General features: G+C 41.8%; 2 protein-coding genes across 2 annotated transcripts; both read right to left on the bottom strand.

Annotated features, from left to right (window-relative positions):
* Positions 1-7,307, bottom strand: LOC133972528 (14-3-3-like protein 1). Its single transcript, XM_062410038.1, has 6 exons — positions 7,150-7,307; positions 4,707-5,006; positions 3,275-3,392; positions 2,086-2,249; positions 1,699-1,794; positions 1-1,489 (listed from the first exon to the last, which is right to left on the bottom strand). Exons 2-6 carry the CDS (start codon positions 4,995-4,997, stop codon positions 1,391-1,393), a joined length of 768 nt encoding a protein of 255 aa, XP_062266022.1. The 5' UTR covers positions 4,998-5,006; positions 7,150-7,307; the 3' UTR covers positions 1-1,390.
* Positions 7,308-10,010: 2,703 nt separating this feature from the next.
* znf706 (zinc finger protein 706) lies at positions 10,011-12,488 on the bottom strand. The gene is made up of 3 exons (XM_062410339.1): positions 12,332-12,488; positions 11,048-11,193; positions 10,011-10,899 (listed from the first exon to the last, which is right to left on the bottom strand). The coding sequence occupies exons 2-3, from the start codon at positions 11,180-11,182 to the stop codon at positions 10,804-10,806; spliced, it is 231 nt and encodes a 76-aa protein (XP_062266323.1). The 5' UTR covers positions 11,183-11,193; positions 12,332-12,488; the 3' UTR covers positions 10,011-10,803.
* Positions 12,489-17,699: the final 5,211 nt, after the last annotated feature.

Raw genomic sequence — 17,699 nt, forward strand, 5'->3', positions numbered from 1 at the left:
TTGATTTTAATGTTTTAATTCCACTCACATGAAAGCCAAATAAAGTACTCTTGAGTGTAAGTTGCAAATTCTGAATCTGGCATCCCATCTTTATTTTTAAAACCAAGATCTTTAATTAGAAGAAACTGGCACTACTTGGTAACTTATGGTCACATCATAGCTTTCTATAAAGGTTCATTTAATAATCAATTTAGATTTAGAATTGTTTAAGTTGGTCATTTCACAATGTTATTTCAAGGAAGGAAAATGTTACTGTATAACCACCTGGTTTAAGCTAAATCCTAAGCAAAACCTGCCAGTTTCAAAGCACACCTAACCCTCACACCATACTACTGAGAACCACATACATTCCAGGAGTCAAATCAAGGGAATAAAATACACAAAATAAAAGGAAAATACAAAAACACCTGAATAGAAAAGAGTAGAAAGCCACATATAAGCACATGGCCAAAGTATCTTATGCACTGCTGAAAGATAAAATATCAAAAGTTACAGTATTGAGCCATTTTATCAAGTTGTTCACTTTGTCTTAGGCTTTCTATACCTTGTCATGATGTATGGAAAAAAAAAAAGAAATGCAGGAAAATTATAGTCTGTCCATTTCACTGAGAGTGACATGATGTCCGTAACGTTGGAATCTAAATCCTCTCAATAAATATGCCAACTACAGTTTTCCAAATGTAGCCATTCATTCATGAAAAAAAAAATGGTCCCAACGCCCAAATGCACATAGAACCCACTGAGCCAGAACATGTACCATCCATAACAATCACTACCTGCTACACTGGACACAGACAGATCCGGCTGAATACAAGCAATATGATGGTGGATCTTTACCAAGATGAATCCCGCCAGAGAATGATAACTCATTGGTGGTGATTTCAGACTGCTATGAACACTTTTACAGTCGGTACATTTTCTACGCCCAAGTGTCACAAATATTGAAAATGTTCAGTTCAAGTAAAAACACACATTATCAAACTTAGTTAGGTTTTTTTTTTTTTGATTGTGTTTTCCTGCAACAGCAGCAGCTGCTACAGTAAATAAGGTTAAAGAGAGCGGCGCGGATTTTAAATCTTAAGGGGGGGGTTTTAATTTGGACTGAACCACGGACCAACAAAATAAACATCCACTGACTCACATTGAGTAATGTCCCAAAAGAAACGAAAAAAAAAAAAACTACCAGATCTATTCCAATCTTTTCTCTGTGGAGGTGCTCATACAATTAACACACACTTTAATGTATGCACACACATACTGTACTTTACACATCATGAGTGGAGTGTAACCATACATATCTGTGCATGTATGTGCAGACAACCACACACACAACTTAGGCTGGTGAGAGGTAAAAAATGTGTTTTTGTTTGTTTTATTTATTCTCTGTAGTTCAGTTCTCAGTGGACTGCTCCGTCTTCTCCCCCTGCTCAACCTCAGCCTCTCCTTCGCATTCGCCTTCTCCTTCTCCCTGGGCATCCGACATCCACAGCTGCAATCAAGCGAAGGATATTAGGATTAGCACACACTTCTTTTCCAAATTGGAACAGGAAGAAAAGTAGGTTCTCAGGTAGAACGAGGGATATCTCCTGGTGTGGTTTAATGTGGTATTCAATCCACATCAGTTTAGAAATGAGGGGATAGTAGAAAGTGAGAGTGTAAGACACAGCTGACAAGTAGGAAAATAAAACAGGCACGTACTGTCAGATTGTCACGGAGCAGCTGCATGATCAAGGTGCTGTCTTTGTAGGTTTCATTTTTGACTGTGTCCAGCTGGTTAACAGCCTCGTCAAAGGCCTAGAGGAGAAAACAAATGAATATAAAAGATTATCTTATAAACCAATTAACCAAATATTACATAAATCAACTCTAAATCGTAGCTTGAATTGTCAAATATTACAACTTTGTAACTCACAAACTTTGTGTTCAGATCTCACAAGCACATTTCAGCCAATACGTCAATTTTGTGATTAATGTACTTCTAAAAACATATTTTCAACCAGTTTCCAAAAAATTCTTCACAGGACACAATGTGGAGCTTAAAAACCAACAGACAAAAAGAAAGTGGGAAATTAAACAAGTTCTTACGTCCTTTGCCAGCCTGCAGGCTTCCTCTGGACATTTGGCAATCTCGTAGTAGAAGACGGAGAAGTTGAGAGCAAGGCCCAGGCGAATGGGATTTGTTGGTAGCATTTTTTCATAGCTCATTGTCAAAGCCTCATGGTAGGCATTTTTTGAGTTTTCGATAATGGCTAGAAGTAGAAGACATGAAGCAAACATTTGAAATGGAAAACACAAAATATATCAGCCAGGCAAAAAGGATCTTGCTGCTTCTTCATCTCCTTAAAAGGTGACATTCAAACTGCTGAAAATGTCTAGTGGAGGTAATGAACCAGTTGGTGTATCATCAAATAACCAAATAAAATGTTTTGCAATTGGACAAATATCAGTGGTTTAGAAAAACATTTGAGGTGTATTATGACTTTTTAGTTTGGTCTATTTCCTATTTTTTAACAGGCAAGCTTTAAAACCTATTCTACAAGCAGCCACCAGGAGTCAATCAAGACCAATGGCTTCACTTTGGGGGGTGCCAAATGGATGACCATCATGTCATCCATTTTCTATATAGTCTGTGCTGCAAACCAGTTATTTGTGGTCCAGGTTTGACTTGGGCCGATACTTTGACTTGTATGGATGCAATACTGAAGAATCAAAGGTGACAAACAACCCAAAGGGATTATTGTGCATTTCCTATTGAGAAAAATGCTCTACATCACATTTTTAGTGGTGCTGAAAAACAATAACTTGAAATTACAGGGGGAAAAAGGTCATCACCCAGGCAGAGCCACTTGAAAAAGGAAACAAAACAAACAAAAACTAATAGCCTGCACTAAGGTTTCCCTTGTTGCCATGGCAACCCAGCCGCAGCCTCAGGTCAAGGACGGGGAGGTTGTCAATGCTCTGGCCACAAACAACACCTGAAGCAGGCCTCTCCTCATCTTAAAAAAGAGGCTGTAATCAGCATTCAACAGATGAGTAACAGATCATTACCATAGAAACAAAGGGCCCAATCACACAGCAGCGCAAGAGATGGCACAGTTGATTTTGTTTGTGTGTGAAGTGTCTTGCACACTGCTCAGGACACCAGAGGAAACAATCCCATTGGTGCTGCTGTCAGACTTCCTTGAGTGATTGCACCAAAGCCAGGTTGAGAGGCTACTTGCAGCGTGTGATGACTGCAGCCGGTTCAGGACACCGGCAAGTCTGCTTCACTCACCCGTCTTATCGGATGCCACCTCAGCCAGGTAGCGGTAGTAGTCTCCCTTCATCTTCAGGAAGAAAACTTTGCTGTCAGCCTCCACAGCTTTTGGGATCAGATGATTGTCGAGCAGATCCTGCAGGTGACAATTGTGCAGCATTAGGGTAGAAACTAATGGACACCAGGGGCCTGTACGAAGAAGCCGGATTTTCTGGATAACTATGTTTGCTGGATAGCTGCATAATTTGCTTGATTTTACTTCGGTTCTGGAGTCCTACGACGCTAAGATTAGGTAAGGTGTAACGGCTAAAAACCTGTGAAGGACCAAACTGATGATCACTGGAAAACCACAGTCATCCATTTACAGAAACTTCGCATATACACGTCTTTGAATTGTTGTTCTGTTCCAGACTGTGTGTGTTCATTTCATGTGTTTAAATCACAGTAAAAACACCAAATGTATCTAATAATTTGTTCATCATCATACAATAAACTATAATACAAATAGCCATAACCTAATCTAGTAGCTTTATCATCATTTAAGTGTAACGTTGTTTAACATCAGCTTTGTATATCGTTACCAGCTCGACCAAAAGATCAGAGCTTTTCAACTCAAATTAATAAGTTTGTTCACGGTTGTCACGATGCAGCTCATAATTAACCACTCCGCCTCTGTCACACGAGCACGCTTGAAGCTGGAACATGAGTCCACACACTTGCTTCCACTAGACTTAGATCACTAACTGGATCTGCATTAAACGGTACAAACTCGTAAAGTTCTTCTAAACACTGAACCATGTTTGGTGAAAATCAATTCAGAGAGTTTAGCATAAACCCGCTGTCAAAGTCATGGGTGAAACCATAACTTCCTTGGTCGAGCCAACAATAGTCACATTGGCTCAAACTGGCAGCACAGTCGACTTGTCACAACACGTCCAACACTCTTCAAATCCAAATGAAATCAACTGTGGCCATCACCTTTTTGTAGTAACAAATACTTTTCTTTTTTCACATTTGAACATTTAACCCTTTTTTTATCATCAAAAAGGTGAAAAAGCCCGTTCTACACCACAGGGACCCAGGGAGAGTAAAGAAACTGAGCAGCTAATGGGCGAACTAGCCTGCTTAGGATTGTTGCTGTTACTCGCTGTATCAAAAGAAGATCTCGGTCTTATGGAGACAGATGAATGCAAAAAATGCCATTTAGTTTAAGTAAAGTAATATATCCAAGTTTCTGCCAGGGACTGAACCCAGGATTCAGCGTCCTTCTGAAATTGGGGTTTAAAGATATTTGGAATTAATTTCGAACTGTCAAGCATCACTTCTTTGATCTATTGTAAAGCTGCTCCATGCAACCGGCCCTGGGAATGTAGTTTTCTATGTGGATTTCCTAATCAAAATGTTTGACATTTTAAATGCCCCCCCCCCACACACACGGTCTGTTTCTTACCAGGACTTCCTGGCAGATAGTATTCAGCTCCTCCTCAATTTCCCCCTTGTACTTTGTGACATCAGGGTTTTTCCCTTCTTCAGTTTTCTGCTCAATGCTTGATATCACCCTCCAGGAGGACCTCTTAGCCCCGACCACGTTCTTGTAGGCAACAGAGAGCAGGTTGCGATCCTCACTCTCCAGCTCCTCACTCATCTCGGCAACCTTCTTCATGGCTGCCGCCATGTCTTCATATCGCTCAGTCTGCTCAGCCAACCTTGCTTTCCGTACCAGCTGTTCCTTGTCTTCCATGGTTCCTGTCTGGGGTGAGGAAGGAAGGACGGAGGAGATGGAGATGGGAAGGACAAAACAAAGAGGACAGGAGGTGGATTAAGAAGACAGAAGAGAGACAGTGTTGGGGGAGGGCAGGAACAGGGAGAGAATGGAAGGAGCAACATGAAGGGGAAGGGGGAGGGATTTGATAATTTTACTTGAACGCAGAAGGAATACAGACTAGATTTATTTATCTTCAAAATAAGACAGGTATCTGTTTGACCGAAATTCCAAATATCCCCAACGTACTCCGATAGCATTTGACACGGAAAAGCAGGAAATCATCGTATTGAACATCTGAATCTCAAAAATAAAGCACTTGCAGATACATTAGATTTAATTATCATGTGACAAAAATCAGCAAATTTTCAAAGCTGAAAACGAAGGATTTTTTTTGCATGAGTGACCAGTCCGTCGTTTGATTATGTTTCTGTCAATGAATGACCTTATTACACTTCATCATAAAAATCAAATGAGTGGACGTGCGCCAGCTTAGATGTATTTAAAAGAGAACCTTAAGAGAAATACAGATGAGGCGAAGCAGATCATGTGGTTAACTTGGTCTAGTTATACATTTCTGATGTACTGATAGATTATAACCATTCAGACCCCTCAGGTCACCTGGGACCAGTTTGCTCTCGGCCTCCAGAGTCAAAACTAAGTACTGCATAGCAGCGTCCAGTTTTTATGCTCCCCTCATGGAACAAGTTCCCAGAGACCTTCAGGCCTGCTCCAGCTCTTAGTTCTTTGAAATCAATGCTGTAGACTTTCCTGTTTGCCACGGCCTATTATGAAATCAAATAGTTACTCAATTCTTACACAGAATTGTTACTTTCACTCTTATTTGATATTGTTGTATTCTATAAAACGTTAAATGTTCATTTAAATGTTTATTTTTATGTTTTGTCTAATGTCGCTTTAAGAATTTAATATTGGATGTAAAGCACTTTGAATTGTGCTTAAATAATAAACTTGCCTTTCAGTGCTCCAATCAAACGCCCGCTCGCTCCCAATTAGCTGCTTTTTACAAGGAATTGCATTTATTTCCTTTAATTTCTCTTTTTGCGCTGTCTGATGTTGCTTTTACATTCCATCATGATGCTTTTTTATATTTTATGTAAAGCACGACAAATTGTTGAAATGTGCTACACAAAATACCCTGCTGACCCGACCTCGCCGTTTTTAATCCAGAAATCGTTAAATTTTTTAGTTCTGTGTAATTGTATTGTTGGCTGTGGCTTTAACCAGTCATGATGATGCCTTTTATAAAAGACTACAAATATGGCCTTTTTCCCCCTTGTTCTGCTCAAGCCACTACTGACCACCCCCCCCTCACTGCCTTTCATCCAGAGGTAGGCTCCTGTCTGTTTTATCGTCTCTAGATCTCCGGATGCCTGCAGGACTGTTGCTGCTGCAGCGATGCAACAACACTAGCAAACAAAAGAGGAGCAGCTCCTCGCTCGCTGCCTCCGGACCGACCCAGAGAAATCTCCCAGTGACTCAGATTTGCGAGCGATGCAGACACCTGCGCCCTTCTGAGGAATGTCGGCCACCCAGTTTCACGCCTCACACACACACCTGCACCACCGACCGAGCTCCCACGGTAGACGGGGTTGTCAGACGGCCATTGGTATTTCGCTTTAATTATTCGTACGGCTCCATGCGGGGAAATGTCTGAAAACGCCGCAGACGGGCCGACACGACCCGGTACCAGTGTCCCCGGATCGGTTCCTGCTGTAACCAGCGCAGCCCCGCGTAGCGCCCTCCACAGTGAACGCCCTTTTTTTTTCTCTTTTTTTTTCCTCTTCCCGGAAAACGAGCCGTGGCTGCGGTTTACACGGGTCGACACGTTCGGTAGACAAGAGGCCGCTTTCCTTCACTGATTTAACCGACGACGCGTCTCCTAAACACGGCGAACGAATAACAAAAGATGGGTTAAAGTGCAGCGGCGCTTCCCATCCAGCCGCCGCCGAACAATGACCGATCAGCGGAGCGATGCTGGCTCCCACTCGCGGGCATTAACCTCGGCTTTTAAACAAAAGAGGCGACCCCAGGATCACATAGATGATTTATAGCGGTTCTGCGTCGAGCCTACAGCCGACCGCGAGCGTTATTATTACGGGGAACTAACCTGCGTTGGGTCGCTCCTTCACACGGTGACGCTCCTGGTTCCCTGCCGCACAGCTGATGCTCGCTCCCGCTTCATCCACGGGGTTTCCCTCCAATCAAAGACGCAGCAGCACGGCCGCGCCGGGGCCGATGACGTCAAAGCCTTGTTGCCAGGACGACCGAGGTTAGGGCAAGAACAATATATAAAGGCCAAGTCAAACCGATCCAGGTTCAGATTAACGAAATATGTCTGATGAAACACAAATTTTTATTTGGATGAAGTAATTTCTGAATAAAGTTTCTGAATAATGCCTATTTGCCTTGTTGTTAGTAGAAATGTCACTTGGAGTCAACACTTTGTTTGGACCAGCCTTTGATGTGCCACTGATTTAATTTTAGGATCCTTGACGTCAATAGATTTATTTGATTGTTTTATACTTCTAGTCTTGTATTTTAAGTTTGACTCTTGCACACTTACATCTGCTGCAGGCTAGGTTAGTCTAATGCACGACTTTGTGTAGCTTCAGTTATTAGGGCCTGAGCACTGACAGGCACTGACAGACAGTGAGGCCCTATTGAAATTGTAGGGATTATTATTATTATTTTTAAGGGAAATTAATTGGCTTATTGAGGGCTTGAACATGCTCAAATTCTTACCAAAATTTGAGAAAATTATTAAGTGGTGAAAATTTACTTGAAATTCTGTGGTTTAGTATCTTGCCAATGACACTTGACATGCAGATGGGGATCGAACCGGCAACCATCTTGTTGGAGAACGAACACTCTACCCCCTAGGCCAAAATATCCCTCTACATCCCAGCCCACAGCGCCTTAATGTTAACATTAAGGATTGGATTACCTGCTCATTCCCATGAGAAACTAAGCCCAGGAAGTAGATGGACACATTATTTTGTGTATGTGTGTCTGTGAGATTCTATGCTTTTTTGGATTCACATTTCATTTATCTTTAAATCTGAATTTATATTTGTCTTCAATAATCTGCCACGGTTCCTTTTGTCTTTCGATCACCTCCTACTTAAAATCTATTTTTCTATCTATCTATCTATCTACGGGAAGTTGCATGGCTATTGTGTATACGATAACATTTAAATGAGCAAAACAAATGAATATGTCAATAAAAAATAATACAAAGAATACAGTTATGTTTAACTTAGGTCTTAATGCAGATGTATTTGAAATCTGCAGACTGTGGGCGTAAACACTAGTGCACTGAAGAGAACAATATATCATGACCCATTTTTCTCCCACAAACACTGCATTATTAAATGTGCATGATTTAATGCAAAATTTATCATGAAAAGTTCCAAAAGTTTGAAGAGTAATCCAGTGAAAGTGCTGTCACAGGAGGTTTTGACTCATCACTAAGCCCTACAGTGGGTGACAGGTTATAGCCCACCTGATACTCCTGATCCCATTGAGACGTGACATCACATTTTGACCCTAACCTTAAATCTGTCTCTTGTCTGCTTCACTGGGCTTTACAGTTAATCTGTAGGTTTCTGCTTATGCCAAAGGACCATTAGCAAACCGACTGGCTTGGCAGGTATGCATCACCTTAAAAACCCGTAAACTCATGTATATCTAGTTCTACGGGTTTATATAAAATGTATGGAATTACACCCCTTGATTTGTTATATAAAAGGAAAAACAGGTTCAATATGAACTTTGTGAGTGAAGAGTGCGGGTACGTTTCTGGGGTCATTGAGTGGGCGGCCTCTCAAAAAACGCTTGACCTATGATGGTGATGTAAGGCCTGGGTGCAAATAGAGATTCTGTAACACGAAGAGGACCTAGCAGATGTATGTGTGTGTGTGTGTATGTTTGTATGAATGAACATGTCTTGGGTCATTCTCATTCACAAGGTTACAGATGGGAAGGAAGGGGGGAGGAAGGAGGTGGATAATGTGTGAGGATGCAGCAGAACAATGCGAGTTGTGACTCATACAGCTGAGCCGCAGAAACTGAACCTTATTCCTCTTGAAATTATTTTTAATGCATTAGGAAGATGACCAGTATTATATGACCTTGCTTTAGCTCAGGTCCGTTTAATTTATTGTAGTTTATTTCAAGTCCTATTTTCTGTGGGACACATTTTCCCTTAACAGCTTACCGTAGATATTTATTTCTTTAGTCTGATTTTATCATACTGGTTTAAAAGAGTAAAATCCCAGGGTTAGGCTGCTTAACATTGCAGCAATAAATAATTAGAGGGTGTGTAAGAGCTTATGTTGAGTCCATCATGTCGTCTTTACAGCTACACGAGCGTGTGCATGCACGATCATAGACAGACATATGACAGGCCCTTATTGTCTATTGAATTCTTAGGCCTGTCTGTTTGAAAAAAAAACGATATGCAGCCTATAGGTTCAGGCCTTGAGGCTGTGATGCTGTTTCCAGACAGCAGCAGCTGAACTAGACAAGGTTGGCAGCAGTAACTAGAATTGTATAAAACATGGAAGGCAAATTACATTTACAATTCAGAACTCCGTCACTGTATCAGTAGGATGTTTTGAATATTTCTCAAATGAGCAACTGACAACAGATGTGTGAATGTCCAAGCACAGTAAGTGTGGAAACTTATTGGTTTGGTGTGATCAGTGCGGTGTCACATCAGCTGCTAGCAACGAATCATTTATTCACACAAAACTGTCACGGATCGTTAACTCAGCTTCCTGGTGTCCTAATTTCTCCCTTTCAACCAGTTAATCAGGCTCCCGAGGGGCAAAATACAATACTGTGCATAGAAATATGATTTTTCACACAGATACTTTGACATAGGAAAATTTTCTCCTCACCATATGCACATCCAACAAAATATCACAGAAAACATTAAAAGAAACACTTTCAAGAAAGGAGCAGGTATACAACAAAGTAAAATTTAATCAAATGCTATAATACATCATTGGAGGATGATTCCATTTTCCAAGTGTACAAATGTTGACAAGCTCCTGTGAATCTTTATTAAGTTGTATTTCATGAAGCAGCTTGGAAATGAAAATTTCATATTTTTATGACCCGACAAAGTTGTGATTACGTAGATGAAAGAATGCAGTACGACAGGCAAACAGCAGAGTGGGCGGACTGGTATCAGAAAAGAACATCTCATTGCCTCTATTTTATTCAACACTCGATTAGCAATAAAAAAAGATTAGGTCACATCTGCGACAAACGGAAAATTATATTATTTTTCATCCATTTCAGACATGTGCTTTGTAAGCACCCTGTTTACCTCATGTGGCATGCTGGCTATAAAGGTTTAATCACACACTCGATCTATTAAAGCTTCAGTTGAAGAGGTACAAGAGCTAGCGACGAGAAATATTCCTATGTCCACAGCGCATCGTGGGCAGTAAGGAGTTTGTTCTGAGAAACTATGGGGCCGAAGCGACGCTTTCATTCACCACTTGGATTAGAAAGTTGTCAGGAACCCTGAAATCAAAACCAGCATTTGTGTTTAGGCCCTGATGTGTTCAAACACAAGCAAAAATGAGGACTTGAAGGGGGGGGGGGGGGGGCAATCCAGCCTGTTAAAGCAAAAATGAGGAGCGGTGCTTCATGTTGTTTACATCGGATCATCCATCGCTGTCAGACTGAGATAAGTGTAGAGTTGCTGCAGGGGCGTGGAAAAATTTAGTTCGGTATCAAGGGTGAGCAGTTATGCCTGCACTCCCTCTAACTCAGGGGGTAGAGGAGATTTTGGGTGCTTGCTCTCGAAGTGCTGCTTGAAGGTCTTCGGGTCGGGCATCTGGGACTGCGGAGGAGAAGGATACAACCGACAAAAGTCTTGCATGAGGTTGAGAATATGACTTCTTAGTGACAGGAGGCTTTTCTATAAAACAATTCTAAAAACTGAGCAAATGGCAGCAGAATTGATTAATTAATCCTGGCATCCTACCCACCTTGCACACAGAGCAGGTGAACACGAGTGCCGCCATGGCCGACGTCTTCTGATCATGACCCTTGCCCTTCTTCATCTCTGCCTGTTTCTTGGCATTTTTCTGCTGAGACTGAACTTTCTGATGCCCACGTGCCATGGCTGCAAAACCTAGAGGAGGAGGAAAAGTAGGACATTTTAAGCTAGTTTCCTCTAGTTGGTTTTTGTAGTTACATAGAAACAAAGACTCCTGAATGCAAACAAACAGCCAAGAACTCCCAGTGAGCCAGGGTCAGTCAGAGCAAACAAGATACAACTCCAGTCCAACCTGTATTTAAATGCACGTGTTGCAGGTGAAACACAAGCAAGCTCATAAACCCTCGTCATGCAAGAGGGTGGGGATTGTGCAATTCATGAAAGGCGTTGAGGATGAAGGGACAAAAAAAAAAATTAGAAAACTTTAGTGTAGTGGCTGAACTTGGACCTTCTCACAGAGTTATCTGGACCTCGGATGTTGATGGAATTCCACCTAATGGTTTTTTTCATTCGGGAAACCTAGACACAAGTTGTCTGACTGACAACAATTTTTTTTTACAGAAATACTATATTCTCCCATCTACAGCACAGATGGAATTTAAAATAAGATCCAGTCATGATTAAGGGTTAAATGGATCAAAATGAAGATTTGGATTAAAGGTAAAAACTTCAATTACAATGGGAAACTACAAAAAAGTCACTGGAACTGTAGCTTTGGGCCCCTTGAACTTGAGTATTAGATAAAAGTACAGCATCCACATTAATGTCCTTATTTAATTTAATGTTGAATCTGACATCTGTTAAGTTAATGAAGATGCCACACTCTGATTAAACCTGAGGCAGCCTGGGCCCCTGCAGGTCCACGCACTTTGGGGCAGTTCCCCATCTTGCCCTGATGGGGATCCAGCCTTCCTCACCAGCAGCGTCTATAAATAGCTAGCTGTTAGCACTGGTTAGCTTGTATCGGCCCAATATGTCACACAGCTGGTTCAAACACCTGTTCTAGCAGTGCTGGTGCCCGAAGCATTCAATGTTATGAATCATTACAGAGATGTGAGTCTTTGGTCCCAAATTAATCCAGCTGTTGGCCGGAGCTAAACCACCAGCGTCCACGAGCTCAAACATGGTTAGCTCACTTGCTAGCCCCAGCTCCCTGTGGCTAGCTCGTCGGCTAACCTGATGAACACGACCTTAGGGGCTGCGGCTGACGATAACGAAGCCCGGGAGCGTTTATATCTAATTTCAATACGTATAAAATCAGCGCAAGTCTCACCTCTTCAGACGGAAGTGCGTGTCGTGAGCTGCGCGTCCACCTGGTACCCACACGAGTGTGACAGCTGCTGTTTTCACAGGCTAGCTAATGCTAATGCTGCGTTTATGCCCAGTCGTTACAACTCTGCTTCATTATAAATACACGGTTTCCTGTAAACGAAACAAACAATTCAATAGGTTATCGAGCTCAACCAACCAAACAGTTGATAGAGGTTATATTTTAAGCGGGGGTGTGCCGACCTCTGATTTGAGTGGATAAGAACATAGCACAAATCACCTATTACCATAACTGATAATAGGTTTTACGATTATAGGAGGAGTCAGTGAATGCACCAGTTTCAGTCGCTATGCTTGCGTATACACGACGGTGACAGCGTTGCCCCCAGCCGGCGGAGTTGTGTTATTACATGTTACTACAATGTGGATGATACATTGGTACAAATTACAATATATTTAATTTTATTTATTATAATGATCAACTAAATTTGATTTGAATTGATTCCGTTTATTGCTACTATACGGACACACTGCTGATGGTGTTTCATTATTGCTTTGGAGATCAAATCATGTCAGTATAAACACATTTGTTTTATCTGTGGAGCAATGCATTAGTGTCCACAAATTATTTATATATATTTTTGACCATGGTTATGTGTCTTTAAAAAGAGCATTAAGGAGCATTTTCAATTATCTGCCAGGCTTAACCGGTTCATGCATTTTTTATATTGTGATCAATGCAATTTCTAGAAAATATTTGCATTCCTGATCCAGTTAGCTAATTAAATATTTTAGTTGTGCTCTTTATTTCTATTGTTTTAACCTTTTGCAACCTTTGCACCACAAATTCTCGCGTTGCACCGGCCATTTTCCAGCTGTCTGTATATAATGCATCCACAGCATCTCACCAATTGATAGAAAAGAAAATGCTTGCTCAGAGCTAACACTAGGTGGCAGGCCCGGTGTGCTCTGAGTGTTAAATCCTGCTGTTGGTGTTTCAGTGCCTCCACAAGCATCCACAATATGTCCACTGTCAAGATACACAGTGTGACGATGACACATTCAACACACACGCACAAGCTGATACTGCAATACACTATAATACTGATAATGGTTCAAATATGATTTTTTTTAAATCATAATAACCTCAATTCAAAGACTTACCAATGTGCCACTGACCCAGAAACACAACATTTGCACTGTTAAACATTTATTTTTAACCTCAGCTCTACAAACACTGCAGTGGTGTGACCTGTTTAGACCATATTGTGATTCTCTGGCCTGCAGCAGACACTTATCTTTCCCATCTGTGACTGTGGTTCAGGGGTGGGAACAGTGGAGCTGTTCTCCTCTGCTCGGTATTTGACTAAATTCAGCTAATATGTAAATTAAAAGCAACTCCAGCTCCATCGGGATAGAAACACAGAAATGGATCCACAGCAATAATCAGTCTCTAGAGAAAATACTCCGTCCATCTTCTGTAATGGTTACCCTTTCTTTGAGGGTCGTGAGGGAGGATGGAGCCAATCACAGGTCACATTGGATGAGAGGCAGGTCACTGCCTGGACAGGTTGCCCGTCCATCACGGTGCTGACATGCAGAGACAAACAATCATTCATACCGCCTGTTAGTTAAGAGTTTATAATTAACATAACCCTATAGTCTGTATGTCTTTGGACTGTGGGAGGAAGCCGGAGTAAAACCCACACAGGCATGGGTAAAACATACAAACTCTACACAGAAAGGCCCATGGCCAAAGTGAGATTCGAACCCGAGGACCAAAAGGAAACATTGCTAACCACTGTATCGCCGCGCCGCCCAAAAAAAATCATGATATCACAGTTGCCTTAATTTATTTGTCTTTATTAGAAAGAATAACTCAAAGTAAACAGAATTCTACAGAGTTGTCTGTGTTTGTGTGTGAGGTCATGGTTAAGATTAGCTATCAGGTTAGGCTGTCCACGATGAATGGAAGTCAATGCAAAGTCCTAACAAGGATGGCGTCTATATATGTCTATTTATATTCACTAACAGACACTGCAGCACTCATTCCTTCGGGCGTCACGACTTCCTTCAGAGAAATCTTATCATTGTGAGAAAAGTCTCCGACAAGCTATTGTGTGTCTGTCCCCCCCCCCCCTCTGCTTTTTTCAGTCCCTCTCATCACAAGAAAAGAGAGACAATCCCTCCTGTCTTTTGTGAAAAGGGGGGGAAATATTTCTCAAGAGAGAAGGATGTGATTATGCCTTCAGAAAAGGGCAAAAAGTAAAAGAAAGAAAGACAGGAGGAGGAGGGGGTGGCGGTGGTTGACAAAAGCCATGCAATGCTCAAGTTCCCCCCCCCCCACCCTGGAGGATGTTGTGCAGGGACTTGCTAGCTTAAGTTTGGGGTGGGGTTGACCTGCCCGAGGGCCTGCGTGAAAGCAAATCTTCCAGGTGTCAGCGATTCAATAGGAGAGGAGAATATTATCTGGTTGTCCATTGTGCGTGTGAATGAGCAGGGGTTTGCCACAGACAGCCTGAGATTTAAACCCCCTCCACTGCCATTTGGGTCCTTTTCTCCCGCCATAAGGGCTTTCAAGGTTCACTCTGATGTTGTTTATGATGATCTCTTTGTTCTCGAACCACAAATTAGAGACTCTTCCACATGTTAAACCAGGGGTCAAGGTGGACTTCCGATCAAGCATTTCAGGGTGAAGACTTGGTTTGGCTGATGAAAACCCGTCGGGCAACTAACCTGCACGCAGAGCGGGATGAAACATCAGCTCTCAGGGGTTTAGTGTGACCTCCTGGTTTCTCTGGAGGCTGTTGAGGGAAGAGGAAGTTGGATTTTCATCTTCCCCATCAGTCACTTCCTCTGTCGGCTACCCCTCCCGACACTTACCCTTTTTTTTTTTTTGTTTTACAAACCAACAGGTTCTGCCACAGTCCTCTGCTGATGCTGCTTCTCCACCGTGACAAGCCACAATGTTGCCGGACCAGTCGGGCTGTACACAAGCCGTCACAACACATCCGCATGCTGGTGGTAACTTTCACTGCTGCCGCCAGAGGACACGTGACTTGTTTGACATGTACACAACCCACACACACGCAGGTACCGGTTGTGTGTATTTAGGGAACAATACATGAAATAACCCAAATAATTAATCCACTAATATCCCACACATCTCTGCACTTGACCTTTTGCCTGGAAAATAGACCAATCAGAGAGCGTGTGTTTGTCCACTATGACTTGCAGACTTGCTAATTTGAGATGCTCGGAGGGAAAAGAAGTTAGAAGTCAACTCAATGATTCAGAGTGTTTTTTTTTTTTCTTTGCAAATGCTCTTGTTCATTGTTTCTTTCAAACTGACCCCGAGAAACTCATAGAAATCCCATCAAGAGGGCAAACGATGCCTTCAGGGGAAGAAAAGGTTAATTTCTTACCTACACACACGCACACACACACACACACACACACACACTTGCTGAAGGAGAGAGGTGAGGTCTGGGGTCGGGCAGACAGAGGCTGATTGTGAAGGTGGTGACTGTGCTCACTCACCTCACTAACAGCAGCTCTCTGATACGCGGGCCAACTTCAGAGAATCAATAACACTGGCTCGAAAGTCAGTTTTAAAAAAAAAGCAACTGTTATTGAACTTATCATTATGAATGTTTTTGCTGCTGTAATGTCTGCTCACTAGATTTTAGGGAGACTGGGATCTCACCACCAACCCTCTTGTTAGTGTACGACCAGCTCCACCTCGTGAGCCACAGCAAATGGTATGAAGTTAAAAATAGTAATAAGATGACTTATTAGTAAAATACTACCTGTAATGACAGTAGTTTGGTAACTTGGTTATCTCTGTGGCAACTCGACCCACTGACGAGGGCCATTACAGCCGAGGTCTAGTATGACCTTAAACCCAGTCAAGTTAATACTCAGTATTACCACTAAAACATATTAATTATACTATCAAATATACAATGCTAAATGTAAACCCTGTACACCGAAAATTATGTTTATATATAACCAGAAAACAAGATATATTACTCTGCAATTTATAGATAGCGATGCACACACAAAAAAATCTAAAATTAAGGTAAATAAGAATAGTCATCAAATAAATGTATTTTATATCCCAGAAATTCTTCCTCATATATTTTCCTTCGTGGGGGGGGGGGGGGGGGGGTCCTGCATCCCAGTTTGTGACTAACATTTTTAAAACGCATTCGACTGCATCAGTTGTTTTTAATGCAGCTGGATGACAAATAAGAGGAACCTGCGCTCAAACAGCTCCGACTCAGACACCTAATCCTGGCCAAGTCCTGACAAGCTGCTTCTCCTCACACAAAAACTCCTGGTATGTTGGATACACCTTTCACCTCTCTCACAGACTGGGAAACACACACACACACACACACACACACAAACACACACACACACACAGAGGCAGGCAGGTATTCTGTGGCTCTCGGCCCCTGACTCTGCAGTGTGCTTGTGGCAGCTTGTACAGTGGCCCTCGCACTCTTTCAGCTGTCAGAGCGCCGCATGGCAGACATTCCATCAGACACAGGTCATGAGGGAAAATATACAGATAAGAGAAAGATTTATACATAACCATTATTGTGATGGAGGCAAGAACAACATACTTCCCACTTTGTTTTGAGTGAATGATAAATTATTCAGTCATTATATGAGACAACAGGGCCATTGGCACATCCTGTGCATCACAAAGCCCCTCCCCTCTGCATACACACAATGTGGGTATGACACACAACACTGTCAGACACACAAACTTGTTTCTGTATGTCTCTGTGTTAGTTTTACTTCTCATTTTAGATGTTGTGTTTTAGTTTGTTTTTGTTTTCTGTCTGTGTGTTAGTGATTAGTGATAGTATTGTGTCTCTTTTTTGTGTGTGAGCAAACAAGCTTTGTTGTGGTTTTGCATCTATTTGTGTCTCAATGTGATAGTTATAAGCATCTTTGTCGTCGTTTTTGCAACTATATTTGGGAGCTCCCTCATGTTTATGGTTGTTTTGTTTCTTTTGTGTTAGTTTATATCTGTTTGTGGCAGTTGTGAGTCTTGTTGTTATAGTCGTGAGCATCTTTGCGGTAGTTTATCTCTCTGTGGTAGTTTTGTGTGTCCTGTATATTCAGGGCTTTGGACACAGGTAAACCCTTTGCGTAATACAGCCAAGTTCATTAGGAAAAGTGATAATAAAGTTATAATAGAACTTGATCAGCAAATCATCTTTTCTACTTTCTTCCTTTGAGAGACTTTAAATCTTCTTCCTCCCTGTTTTTCGTCTCTCTCGTTCATCTCTCTATCTGTGTGTATCTATGAGAAGAAAATGACCCCACCTGTATTTATCTAGTTCCATTTAAACACA

Source organism: Platichthys flesus, chromosome 17, assembly GCF_949316205.1.
Source record: "Platichthys flesus chromosome 17, fPlaFle2.1, whole genome shotgun sequence".
In the NCBI taxonomy this organism is placed as follows: Eukaryota; Metazoa; Chordata; class Actinopteri; order Pleuronectiformes; family Pleuronectidae; genus Platichthys; species Platichthys flesus.